Source organism: Manacus candei, unplaced genomic scaffold, assembly GCF_025592945.1.
Source record: "Manacus candei isolate 608988 ecotype Guabito, Panama unplaced genomic scaffold, ASM2559294v1 h1tg000034l, whole genome shotgun sequence".
Lineage (NCBI taxonomy): Eukaryota > Metazoa > Chordata > Aves > Passeriformes > Pipridae > Manacus > Manacus candei.
In genome coordinates, this window is record NW_026138082.1 from 15334864 (window position 1) to 15349519 (window position 14656).

Consider the following 14656-nt stretch of genomic DNA (forward strand, 5'->3'; position numbering starts at 1 on the left):
GAAAACTGTAAAATCTGAATCCTCCAAAATGGGGAAATGACTCTTCTCCCCCTCTGTCAAAATGCTTCTGCTGTCAAAGGAATTCTGCCTACATGAAACTCCCTGCATCACTGTATCCAATTTAAATGTCTTCTGGATAACAAACCTCAGACTCTTTTCTGTGGGGAAAGGTATCTGTAGTGGACTGGAAATAACCTCTCACAATTTAGGCCTTCCTGTGGAAGCTGGGAAGTAGGGTTTGAAATCCCCCAGGGTAAAGTCATTTAAGCCTGAGTGTCTTGGTGTTACAGTGTACACTCATAGACAGAAATGACACTGCCACTCCCTTTCTCACAAGTCTTCCAGCAATGACTGCATAAAAGCAATGCCTTAGCCAGAAGAGTTCCTTCCTTCTGGCATGTGTTCAGCATACTCAAACACATCAACTGGATCGGGAACGCCTGACATGACACAAAGTCTCGACAGACTCCCATCTGGCCTCAGGCATGGAAACAGGCCCTCCAAGGCAGCCCTGGCTCCATACATGCGTGGCAGCTCATATATGCATGCTTCCATGTGACTTTGTTAAGCAAGACCTCACATCTACCAATTTCTAGACAGTGCTTAAATTCCTCTTTAGTTTTCCTCTAGATGTTTAAGGGCTCAGATGATGCATGAGCATCACCATTATCTGCGCAGCAGTCCAGGATACTGCACAGCAGCTGAGCTCTGCTTCCTGATGGTACACATGCTGCTAAGCTGTGGAAAATGCCAGGAGAGGCCTTTTAGCTTACTCCAAAATTAGAGCATGCTCATCCCCACCACTGAGTGTGAAAGGCTAACACCAGTTAGACTGTCACACATCACCACAGGTAAAGAGCCTAACAGGAACAGTCACACCACATTGATGTCCCAGTACCTCTGACCACTCAGCCCTTTTACAGAACAGCACCTGTACTCTGAGACATGCAACTGCTCAGGCAGCAGCCCTTCAGCCACATACAGTGCTTTAGAAATAATCTACTTCCAAAGAAAACAAGAGACAGAAAAGGAAATCCTCCAATCTTCTGCCACACCTTACACTCTGGGCATTCTCTGGATTCAGCAGCAACACTGTTAAATAAAGCATTCCCTGAAGAGAGAAGTGCAAGATCAGCTCATGAATTTTTCTTTCAGTACTTCCCATGTACTGCACTGTATGAAGTTGGTGTTCCTACATTTAGTTATTCCACAGAGTTGCTTGTTAAAAAGAGGTGTTTTCAGCATGACTGTTCAAGCATAAACCACATTCACAGGTTTTTTTATAATGCATTCAGGAAAAAGAACATGTATCAAATTCAAGAAGGAAAAATGCTGTTTTCCATCTGCAGCACAACCATGTGGAGCACACAAAGCAAGCACAACCAAGCAAAGATATAGTGGCATAAAAACCCCAAAAACCTCAAGCTTATAAACAAAAGCCCTTTTAACTTTCACTTACAAGTTTATCAAATATCCCTTTAATTTCCTTTTTTTTTATGGTCCCCATAAATGGATCCCAGCAAAAGGGAGTTTAATTAGATAAGTACAGTAATGTGACATATTAAAACACCAAAGGTGCTTCTTGTATAGAAATGTCACAGAAAAATCATGAGGAAAGTTATAGAAAGGGCAGATGGTGGGGAGGAATTAAGATTGGCACTGCCAAAAAAACACTTCCAAAATTAGTCTGACAGGTAGCTAGAATAATAAGGTTCGAGCTTTTGGAAAATCATCAAAGATGAACAATATGATCATTTCTGTCTAACTGCTTATTCTTTCTGGTTTGGTTTGCTAATAAACCACTGAGCAAAGCAAGCTATTTTCCTTTTCTCTGCAACTAGGAAGCCTCTGGAAAAGGAAGCAGCAGCACATGATTTGCAGACAGATGCAGCTCTGTGCTACTGTCTGAAGTGTGATAAATTGTAGGACTAGTACAAGTTTCACAAGTGAAAAGAACTTAAAAGAGGAACAGAACTGGCATTTGGCTGTTTTAAGACAACAGTCTCTGTCAGAAATAATAAATCTTTCCAAAGTAAGCATTTTGAACCCAAGAATTCCTGACATTTACAGAAGAGCCTATTTTAATTCATGGTGATCACCCACCAAGCTTGGCTAGAAACAATTCTATTGTTTTTAATAGGATCTGTCTACTAGACAGCCAAAGAGTTCAGAAGGCAGACATACTTGCTGCACGTGTTTGTTTACAGGGTACATCAAAATGCTCAAGACATGAAAGAGGATGACACATTTTAGTTCTCTGTCAACTGCTATGCCACTGACAGGTTACAAAAATTACAGTGGAGTGCAATAAGGTTGCCAAATTCAAAGAGAGTCAGTAGTGAACTCCTCCTTTTTAAAAATGAGTACCACCTCCTCATATTGCTGTTAAGTTCCTGGAATCTTGACAACATTTTTCTAGTAATTACTTTGATCTTAAAAGATATTTGCAGATTCCATAAGTGATCCATCATAATGATTGGTTATAGGCTTGAGCAAACGTGTTCCTCACCACTGGTGAGTTACAAAACATGTAAATGTAGTTTAATTTGTATCCACCACACACAACACTGCCTAATTTTGCCAAATGGCATTGGGTGTTGCTTTTCTTCATCTAGAAGTGTGCATTTCCCTGATGATACCAACAGTGTTTTGTAATTACATGTATTTCATGCAAAGTTGCTTAGTTATGTCTGCTTTTTTAATATGCATCAAAAACAAGGTCCACAGTACAGATATTTCTGCACGCTGTTCTACCACTTTCTCAACCCACTCTAAGTGGTCTCTCCTACTGGGAAGTAGTCTGACATATTCTTGACTCTTTAAAAGTTCTTTTATAAGCTGCTATTAAGAAGAGGGATCCCTGGCAGCTGCTTCTGTGATGTCTTCCTTGCAAAAACTGCACAGAGGTCAAAACCAATGTGACTGACTGCAGCTAGGACATGTAACTGCTACTGCATAGAAGAAAAAAAAACCAAAAACACACACACACAAAAACCCAACACCAAAAAACCCCCATGCCTACTCTGTTGTCTGTGTACCCTAGAATTTTTATTGTTGCAAAAAATACAGAGGTCAGAATCATCACTGTATTAACCTTTACAATATTTCTAATAGCTTTACTTACAATATTTATAATCCGTAAAGATTTTAGAATTGCTTGGGGTGAACAACCCATCGCTGTTAGATCAGGATAGGTTCCTTCTTCTAACACATACTGGTTACCAGAGAATTCTTCCTGGTCGTACACTATGCAGCTGCAGGAGGAAGGAGAAGAAATTGCCTCTTAAGACATCTGTGCAAGTAAAATGCAGAAACATTATTTACAATGTTTTGTCCTGAAAGACTGATGTGCAAACTGCAAAGTACTGTCCTCTGTAAGTCCCCATATGTGAAACCACTTCAAGTGTTAGAAAGCTGGGTGCTTTTCTAAAACTTATACTACCTTAGCAATTTTGTAGTATCCATTCAGTATAACTTACCTGCCATCTAAAATTTTTGAAGACTTCACAGCAAATGAATCAATACATCTCGTGTTTTTTTCAAATATTTGGCAGTTACCCTTGAATTCAGGCTCTGAAAATAACTGGACCTTTAAAAAGTTATAAACATATTTAAAAACAATTCATTCTTCTACCTTCAGTAACGTTTCTACCACTACTTCTATAATTAGACTAAAACATACTTAAAACACACAGATTTTTCTCAGTTACATATAATTTTTGTTATCTCTTCAGTCTTGCAATCCTTGTTCTAGACAGCAAGGTAACAATTCTAAAAATTACTTCTGGCTGTACATCACTCAGTAACAAACAAAATAATTAAAACAACACTAGTGAAAATAGCTCCTCATTGTACCTGCTGGAAAAATTTTTTAATTCCCACAGAATGGCCAGGGTAGGCACACATTTAGTAAATGGCCATAAAAAGTTTTCTATTATCAATCCACTTAATCTCCAAAATACATACTCTTCCCAGTAAATGAAAACTCTCTGCCTCTCAGAACTCAAATGGTGCACAATCTTGGCAAAGTACTCAGCATGCCAACAGGCATGGTATATATTCCCAGGGTAGATGGGCTTTATGTGCCTGTTAGCTGCTATAGATACAGTCATGTTGATTCTTTCTCTGCTCAGAGGATAAGAGAGGGTATGTCACCCAGAGGCTTTTGTCCTTGTTTAAAAAAAAAAAAATTCTAAGCAGCAAACTTGCTAATTTGGTTAGAGGATAATTAACCATGATCACCCAGAAGTCATTCACATTATCACATGCCTACCAGCTTTATTCACTCTTAATAGAGATACGAGTGTGGGCATGTACAGCATTCTTCAAAGAACAACATACTGACGATGGATGCAAAATATTGACTGAAAGGCATTACTTCTTTGCTTCCTTAGGAAAAGGTCTTCCCTAGGATAGGGTCTTAATAGGCACTTAATACAGAGATGCAAATAATTTTTCATGCACATAGCTGAGATTTTTGTTCCCCATAGTTTATATATTATCCCTACATGAGAGATTCCAGTGAGGCATGCTACTAATCAGGAGTGCAAAAGAAGTCAGCTAATGTATTTCTCCCTACTTTTTAGTTCTATGATACACTCACCATTTTGACTGAAATGAAAATAAAAAATAACTTCGTACAGGGAAAAACATGAAAAGGTTCAGAATTAAGAGAGGATGAAAAAAAGACACCACTAGCCTCATGTAGTCAAAACTACATATTAGTCTGTCCCACAGGAGACAGTCCAATGTAGAAATATGTTAAGTCGCTGAAGAGACAAGTTTGCCTGCCATTTCCTTCTCTTAAGTTATTGGCAAAGATGGCACTTTTAAGCACAACTCAGCAGTTGTGAGTGAACAAGGCTCCCTTGAATTAGCAGAACTGTTAACTAAATAAGAGGTCCAAAAGTAATTAAGCCACAACTGTACCACAAAAAACAACATCTATCTTGTAGACACTCGCCTCAGCAACAGACTTCAGGTACCTGCACCTCTGCATAGAGGGCTGCAGGCTGCAGCTCCTCAAAACAATCACTGATGCCCTGAAAGAGCTCACTTGCTGAACCAAGACACTGCCAGTGCCCTAAGGAAGTTCTGATGGCAATTGTTTATTAAATCCCACTTTCCTTGGCTCTTAATGCCTTACTCAAGAGGTTTAGAAAGCAGTTCTCACTCTTTGTCTGACTAGTAGCTATCTATGCAAATACCTGGGTGTTACACTGGACAAAAATCCCTAAATGTCACTACACAGTATGTTTCATGCACTTAGACAAGCATCTTACCTTGACTTTGCGCCTTTCACTTCCAACAAAATCCTGCAAAAGTTTTGAGGGAAAAAAAGGGAAAAACATTTTCAATAGTGATAAAATAACATACCAAAGTTTACTATCAACTATTGGTTAAAGAATGTAAATAAACTGAATTTGGTAGAAAAAGTATAGTTTCAAACACTTAAGAGAAACTTGCAAGAGAAGTATAAAATTAGGTCCTTACCATGACAATGGGTTGAACTGAAGATATTTTGCAATTCTTTCCCCCCCATGCCTCAATGCTGGGATATAGCCCTTTAGCCAATATATACTGCTCCCCTGTAAACTCAGGATTCTCATAAGCCACCCATCTAAAAGAGAAAGAAGAGGAGGGTGATCAGAAGTCACACTACATTTCCAAAACACAAATGTGTATATTCATTATTGTCTTAATGTAAGAACAAATAAAAAAATTCTTAGGTGCCAAACTGATGCTATTAAAACCCTAAACAAACCAGTGCATCTAATACTGCACACTTCATGTAAATTTAACTTCCATTAGTGCTACTGTGTCAATACAAATCAAAGTGAATTAGCTAAAGCAGACCTCAAGTTCAGACATCTGCTAGATATCCTAAAAGCTGTCTACAGTAAGAGTATTTTGAGATGTTTTACAATTCTATTATTTCACCTAGAACAAGTTCTTCTCTAAAACACAAAACTAGACATAACAGAATACAGGTTTTTGGATAAAACTAACTTTCAGAGTCATCTGGGCAGTAAAGATGGGAATAGTGGCTTTTAATGTTGCCTGTAGCAACAGTTCAGTTGTGTGTAAGCAAATACACACCCAAATAGAAAGCTGAGCTGCAACAACAGGCATAAATACCAACGAGAGCAGGCTGCTCCCTGCTAGGAATCAGAGACATCAGCAGAAAGAACACCCTTGAAAGTTAAGCATCAAAACCATCACAAATTTGACCAGATTTCTGTATTTAAATTCAAAGCCATTATTATAACTACTTAGTCAGATCTCATGCCTGACAGAGGCCACAAACTCAAGAGTTCTGCATCAGTCAGAATATGCCTTTTTGAAAGACATTCAGCTTTTGAGATGACACACTTAAAAAGCAACCAAATCACTACATATCTCTCTCCGATGTTCAATTACCCCTGCAGTGCTTTAGGTCCAGTCTGAAGTATCTGCTATCAGTTATAGCCTTGCTATGCATAGTCTACTACATTCAATCATTCAATGAACCTTCTGCTTTGGTGTTCTTCTAACCCTGGTTCCATACTGAAAGCCCAGAAAGAGCACTCCCTCAGTCAGTACTACCTTTGATTTTGTGATAACCTGCATAACTTCTCTTACCTTTCACTGCTAGACTTTCCCTTTCTCATAATTACATTTACAGTCTTTTTTCTGACTGGTTGTTTTTTGTGCCCATATGAGAACAGGCCACAGTAGCAGCTGAATTTCATTCATTATATTTATGGAGGGATCAGGACCTCTTGCTGGTTCCTGGTTCTACAAGAAAATCTTCCACTAATAGTCAACCAACTTTCAATTTCAGCCAATGTGGTGCATAATGAGCATACACTAGGTTATGCCAAAACCCACTTTCTGTGGTTTCAGAAACTTACTGAGTTTCAACACTAACAAAAAATTTCATCTCATAAAGCAGTAAAATGGTATGGAACTTATAATTTGCAGTGGAAGATAACTCTCACCACCTAAATTCACCATAAAATGATCTATGTGTGTCGAGCAATTGGATTCTACTAAGCTGCAAGTTTATTCCAAGTACAAATGCCAGAGTATCTGCAGATATACGATGGGGGATAACCTCAAACTGAAATAAAGCTGCATCAACATGTATGTGCTGAGAGTATGAACTTTGTATTACTTGTCCATGGCAAACACTCAAATAATGATTCACATACATCACTATTCACATCTCTTGGTTTGCCTCAGATATAATCAATTATTCTAACTTGTTACGCACTAATTACTTACAGCATATTTCAAGGCCCATTTCAAAATCACCTCAGAGTAATTCATCAAAGAGACATTGGTATGTACAATAAATTGAGCAGACAGTTCAAATGTCTCAGGTGTGTCTATACCTGTATACCACATATACCAAAAGCAGTGAAAATGAGGGTTCCTTAAATAATTCCTTCAGCAGACATTCATTAGATTTTCCAGTGCACAAATGTCAGGGTACAACTACGGTGCATGACAGTTTAACTCGATTGACATCTATGAAAGCAAGTGTTTCTGATATTAAGTGAATTATAAAACACATCAGACTCCTCCTAAAAATCTCTTGATAGCAGTTTAGTTTCCCCCATCTAAAAAGAAGCTTGAATGCAGAAGTAATCAACAAATCTGAGCTGCACATGTTTACTTTAAGACAAATGGAATTTAAATAAGTACCCTCCTTCCATGAAGTTACTTAGGGAGTATCTAGAGTCAGGCCTTAATGGTGAAATACCTGAGCTTCTCCACTTCATTCAGAAGTCCGTACAAGCTGTTGAAATTAGTAATAACAACATGAAGGACAGGCAGCTGAATTCAGTACCAGCCAAACCTGTCAGACTTCAAGACTAACCCTAGGATGGAGCACTGCCTTAATCCAACTTCTGACTTAACTGAAAGGCCTGGAGAGCAAGACACTGCCTCCATATCTGAGCAGGAGAGCAACATTCCAGCTGCCAGGCACGACAAAAACTGAAGTACTGCTCTGCAGCATGGCAACAACCACCCTGCCCCACAGGGAGCGAGTTCTCCTAGCACAACAGATTTTGTAACCCCTAGCTGTACAAATTGCCTTGGCGAGGCTGAGCAACAGCTTCATCCCAGGTGGTTGGCAGGATGGTGCTGGAGACTCCTCTGCACCATCCATGCCCCTGAAACCAACTGTTAATACTATTACACACAGAGAATCTTTCTCCAAATCCCTCTATGTATGATGTCAAGGAAGTGCAGCTCCAAACAGGGTCAGGAAGAACAGCCAATAAAATAATCCAGACATAGGTAACTCACTAAAAATCAGCTTTGCCCATGGTTAGCCCAGTATTCACCTTCTCTAACTTTGGGAGGAAGCAGGGAGGGGGCACCAAAAAGTTAATCATGCTACAAATCTGCAAGTGCCAGTTAACAGAGAGGATGAGGGAATAAAATTTTGTTTATAGGAACGAGAGAAAAGAGGTTCATCATACCCCTTTGTGACTGTGACTCCTAGTATCCAAGGGACCTGCGAACTTTCATTTTGTGACTCCTTTTAAGGTTTTTGCCAAACATCAGGCCAGAGATAGGGAGAAATGGATGCTTTGTTTGAAGGGCTCTTGCCCTTTTCTACACCCAGTGGAGGTTTGTTCTTGTACCTTGTGTCTCTTTAGTTTCACTCATGTTACCTCCCTGACTGCATCTCAATTAAATTTACTACCTTCTGGTTTCTTCTGGTGTATGAACTACTCAACACCTAATTATTTCCTTAATATCACTATCCATAGGTACACTAGAAGCAGCCAAATTTACACTGTGGACTAATTACTTGATAACTAGGGGAAAACCAGGCTGATTACACAACTACAGTAAACAAATGCCCACATTAAAAAAAAAAAAAAAATCCGGAAAAGTTCTTCCAGCAAGTTCTAAAACAATTAACTAAAACACAGAGGCTTCTTCAGGAGTTCTGGCAAAAGTTAGTTGTGTTTATGGATAAAGAAAAGGTACGTTGCAAGTGTACAATTCCTGTGATTTTGATCACTATTAAGTATAAGTTTGAAGAGCTTTTAAGCAGAGAGGAAATCAAAATTGTACAACAGTTGGTTTTAGTACTTGCTTGAACTTGTAAAGGGTGTTACCTGTTGCTAGTAAATACTTCCATTTTCCGCCACTTTACATTCTGCCAATTTAGAAGTAAAGATCAAACCCTACTTAAAAGAAGAAAAGCCTCTCCTATTTTCAGGCAGTTTGGATTACTTATTCTCACCCTAATGGCAGAAAAATAATTTTTGGATTTTATGTTTGTCCAGTCTCTGAAGAATGCTCAAAAGCAAAACATTTTCATTTTTAAAGAAGTCAATACTCATAACCTTAGGATAAATTTTTCAGGCTGCCTTTACAATGGATTTAGCAAAGACATTAAAATATTGCTTAGAAACATAGTTTAGAAACAAAATAGCTGAAAATTTTAATACAGCTAGTGCTCAATTACGCCAAAACAGAATATTCACTCCCCAGATGCAGAGCTGGGCTGTCTTCAGCATACTGTTTAGAGCTGCAGTTGAGCTCAGAACTTGTTCAGCAGTATCTGTGCACTGCAGTGTCAGGCTTTCTTTTCTTTGATATACCCTTTAAATTACAGAGCAATCATTTGTTTAATTTTAATTATGTGGGAAATACAGATCATCTATTACATCTGTTACTGCTCTAACTGCTTACCCCAGACACCTGTAGTTAAAAAACTGCAATGAAAGGTTCAGGGCTTCTTATATTTTTGACTTTTTATTTTAATGAAGTATTTTCAATATGATACCAGGAAGGTTACTTCGAAATATTATGACAAGCTTTTACTGAATCTGTCACAATTCACTATGTCATTGTCTGCATTACAGTCTAAACAGCTCAGTAAATTGCTCAGTGGATTATTCACTGCTCTATGACAGATTTCTTGGAAAGAAGGATATAAAAAAATCTTCTACCTGAACAGATGGTTAACACTTAAAATAAAGCACTGTATTACCAAACATGACTTAACACGAATCATTCAAGCTTTCTGACACATTAACATTTAGTAAGAACACCACCACAAAACCCCCAAATACTCATAACCTCTCTGGAAAGAAAGAAAAGGTTCATAACCACCTGTTATGAACAATGCATCTAAATTTTAAAAAAGCTTATTGCTACAAATTACATCTTTCAGAGACTACAAGGTGAAGACTACAGGAGCAGTGGCAGAGTCTGTGGGACAAGTTTTGTTCATAATGACTTCTATCCACCTTTGCCATCAGAGTATTAGAGTCACTCTTAATTACTACAATACTCAAACTCAAGTATGATTTCTACCTCAGCAGCAACAGACACATTTACTAGAACAACTACACAAAGGGCATGATAGGTAACCCACAATTTGTTTCCCAACCTTCTGAGGTGACTCTTTCCCATTAATCTCCCTTGCATATTACAGAAGACAAAAGACCACAGCGGCTTCAAAGGTCACCAGGCAGAAAAAAACCCTGCTGTTGCACCATATTCATATACAAATTAAAAGCATTCCTCTGGAATGCACTGAGCTTGATTCTGCAACCTTTATCCAGACAAAACTTGCAGAGATATTGCACAGATAACACACAGAAAGATTTAGGGAGCGGCTCGGTAAGCAGAACTTTCAGCAAGTAACCTGCATGCACACTAGGCAGGGAGACAGACTACACATCTCACACTCTTTTGGTTCTACTGCTTTACTTAATTTTGTGTATTTGCAGCCATGATTGCTAATACTCATAATATAATTTTATACATTATATTATACTCATAATATAATTTTATAATTTTAATTAATACTCATAATATAATTTTATACAGTCTGCAAGGCTGTGCAACTCAATTTGCAACTGGTGTACTAGACAAATCAAACAACAAAGTCTATCAGCTTATCAACCGCATGTGATAGCGCTCATGGCACAGAGTTAAAGAGTTGGATTTGTTAATGGCCATGGCCAATGCAACATTTTGGGAACAACTGTGTTAAAAAAAACCCAAACAAACAACAAAAACAACACCACAGCACTAAACCACCCCTAACCTAGAGCATTCAATTCAAAAGCAATGTTAATTTTCAGAGCAGTTACTCTCCTTAATATCAGAATGTATAAGTGAGCATGGTAAGAGTTACCTCCATTTTACACACAAGTGAGAGAAAGAGCAAGGAATCTGCCTGTGGTTAAATGCAAGAAGCCTGGAAATTAGTTCCAAAACTAGCAATTATTTTCATAGCAATTTTGCTGTTGAAATGCTTAAAATGAAATACAGCCATTTCTCCCTCTCTGATGAAATGTCATCTCATACTTTCATACTTTGGGTATCAATAAGTCAGCATTTCCTGGGACCATCTTATCATGAGAAGAAAGATGATTTACTGTACACATTCATAAAAACTTTACTTTTCATATTCTGCAGTCCAGGGCAGAAAATTTTACGTGGAGACATAGACATTAGAAGTCAGAGTGTTGAAAAATATCTGCAAATACTATCAAATTCTAAAAAGAATAGCACATCCAAAACTAAACAGTGATTAAAAATATCACTTACATGCCACTTAACACATTTATAGACTGTGTCCTCAGCCCATATCCAGTGTCTTTCAAATTGGAAATAATTCCTAACACATTAATATTGGAACCCTTTGATCCAAAGTCTTTTTCACTGTACATTATCATATGGGAGCTTGTGAAGTCCTGTTAAAACAAAGAGAAGCACCATAAGGAAAATGCCACAACATCTCAGAGCACTCAGGAGATGCCTACAACATGTTCTTGGAACTTACGCCAACAATTGGTCGCAGTGACTGCACCTCCTCATCATAGCCACCCCAATCTGTCCAATCCCGATACGCTCCTTCTTCCAGCAAGTACTGATGGCCTTCAAATCCAGGCTTCTCATAAGCGACCCAACTAAACAACAACAACAGAGTCCTCATGTGAAAATGGACAAGAGCCACTCCGTGTTTTTATGAAGCAGATACAGATGTGTGATATTTGTTCTTTCACTGTGAGTATTTTCAAATTTAACCCAGGAATATACCTCAACCCAAAAACTAGGAAAACAGATAAAATAAACAAGTACTGAATTTATCCACTGCAATTTCCAGCCTACAGAGTTACTATTTCAGCTGAAGGGGAAATACCGTTTTTTCCAGACTTACACTCCTCCCAGTACTTTCATGGATCCCACTGATGTAAGTGGAATTCTCGTCTTTTCTTCTGATTCCTTGTCATCAAGCATAAAGATCTCAGATTCTACTTCCACATGTCTCCCTTCAAAGAAAGGCTTCTCATAAACAATTATCTGTAGTGGAAATAAAGTAAAAGAAAAGTTGCAGAGAGCACGATAAATTCTGACAACAATTTTTTGCATGGGCACATAGGGAAAAAGCAAGATGATGAAACCACCTAGTGGGATCTCTCTATTCTCCATAAGAGGTCTTTCCTTTAGAGATGCAACTTGGGGGCTTGAATATTCATTACCAATCTGCATTATCCAGACTGCTGTTAATACCGTCATATATGTATGCGATGGATGCATAAACCCGACAGAAACTGCAATTTCATGGTGTGGTCACACACAAAGGGACTAGCCACTAGGCCATCGGTAGCTGGTACACAATCAAGACATACTTATCTACCCGTACATGGTTTTTGCAGTTCATGTGTTGTAAAATAGCTTTGGACACTCAAACAATGACTTTTACCTTTGGCTCTCCACTGAATTCAACTTTGCGACCACCCTGCAAAAGAAAAAAAGAAAAAAAGAAGAAAAAAAATAAGCTGTCTATACTTAGACAATTTATAGGCATCTCTAAGAGTCGTCGATTCTTTACAAGAAGGCAGGATTAAGATAAATCTTCCTTGAAGAGCAGAAGCAAAAATAAGAAGCAGATTAATGGCAGAAACGGATGCAATCAAATGTTGAACGTTCAAGAATTTTATAGACTAAAAATTCTGGGGTTTTTAAAGAGTTACATTTATGTAAATCTTGAAAAATCTAGCCACATTAATACATTATTTCTAACACGTAAACATAGGTCATTTAACTTGCAAGTAAGAACAGTATTTTACCATTTTCAAGGGCCTCATTGACCTAATGTAGGCTTCCTTCTTCTCCCAAAATGCTAAATTAGGATATTCACCAGGCTCCAACATTAGAGGGACTCCCTGGAAACCAGGTTCTTCATAAAGAAGCCATCTAAAGTAGAGGGGGTAGAGGGAGAAAAGCAAAAGATAAAAACCCCAAAGCATTTCTGAACAGTAAAGAACAAGACAATATGCTTACTTGAGGAAAGACATCATTGTATCCATAACAAAACTTTGTTTCTTTACCATCAAAATCACCAATTACAAGCTGGCATACTGACAAACTTCTCTGCCTGTGCAGGAACCAACACATGTTTTGTTTGAACAGGCAAAAAACCCCAAAACAAACCAGCACAATGAACAGTTAAAAATTTGACTCTGTTTTATCTGAAGGTAACCCATGTTTTAGGCTGAAATATCAAGATTTAGGGTTATTCTATTATTTTTAGAACACTTTTAAAATGCAGAAGCAATTTGCAAGATCTTAAAGAACTTTACTAACCTAGACTTTGGATTTGATAACAAATCTATTCAGGAAAAAATTCTAAACTTATGTTATTTACTAATACACAGAAAAACCTGACAACTCCTTAGAAATCTACTTCCTTACAGTTTGTATCTGCTAACAAATCTGCTTTGAATGACATAACTTCCAGAATTCCTGATAGGGACAGCAAGAGTAGTGTTTCAAAGCTTTTTCAAGAAAATCTTAGCCAGTAATCACTTGTTGGAAACAAAGAATCATAGTGCTGATCTCTGCATAAGGATGTCAAAGTATTTTTTCAGTTTAAATTTACTGATCTCTGAGAGGTACAGCATGGAACAGTGTAAAACACACAAAACCAGGAACACTTTATGCAGCCAACCCTTTAATTCATGTAAGGATCATAATGCATAAATCTGGTGATACCAAAAAGATATTAAAATAACCCATCACTTTATCATGCTTAAAAGACAAATTCCAACCTGATGTAAACTTGCACAGGTTGGTATAGTTTCGTTGCAGATACACAGTTCCAAGAAACAAACAAGGCGCTTCAGTTTTACTACTGTCTGTAGCTGAAAGTTTGGTATATTGTGTGCCCTGTATTCACACTGCTCAGCGAGCCCTCAACTTGTGGCTGGTCACAAGTCTTTTGAGGAGTGGCTGAGGGAACTGGGGTTGTCTAGTGTGGAGAAAAGGAGACTCTGGGGAGATCTCACCTCTCTCTACAACTACCTGAAAGGAGATTGTAACCAGGTGGGGGTTGGCCTCTTCTCACAAGTAACAAGGGATTGGACAAGAGGAAATGACCACAAGTTGCACCAGGGGAGGTTTAGACTGGATATTAGGAAAAAATTATTCACTGAAAGGGCTGTCAAGCATTGGAACGGGCTGCCCAGGGGAGTGGTGGAATCAACATCCCTGGAGATATTTAAAAGATGTGTAGATATGGCCTTTAGGGACATGGTTTAATGCTGGACTTGGCAATGCTGGGTTAATGGTTGGACTGGATCATCTTAAAAGGTCTTTTCCAGCCTAAATGATTCTATGATTCTAA

General features: G+C 38.2%; 1 protein-coding gene across 3 annotated transcripts in view; it reads right to left on the reverse strand.

Moving 5' to 3' along the window:
• The window catches only part of CRYBG1 (crystallin beta-gamma domain containing 1), a 95160-nt gene that overhangs the window by 13517 nt on the left and 66987 nt on the right, over window positions 1-14656 (reverse strand). For all 3 annotated transcript variants that reach the window (XM_051792342.1, XM_051792343.1, XM_051792344.1), the window contains 9 exons: window positions 13101-13227; window positions 12734-12769; window positions 12188-12330; window positions 11810-11936; window positions 11575-11720; window positions 5494-5620; window positions 5283-5315; window positions 3480-3589; window positions 3125-3254 (listed from right to left, as the gene is read on the reverse strand). In XM_051792342.1, coding sequence (XP_051648302.1) covers window positions 3125-3254; window positions 3480-3589; window positions 5283-5315; window positions 5494-5620; window positions 11575-11720; window positions 11810-11936; window positions 12188-12330; window positions 12734-12769; window positions 13101-13227 — 979 coding nt within the window. The remainder of the gene's footprint in view (window positions 1-3124; window positions 3255-3479; window positions 3590-5282; window positions 5316-5493; window positions 5621-11574; window positions 11721-11809; window positions 11937-12187; window positions 12331-12733; window positions 12770-13100; window positions 13228-14656) is intronic.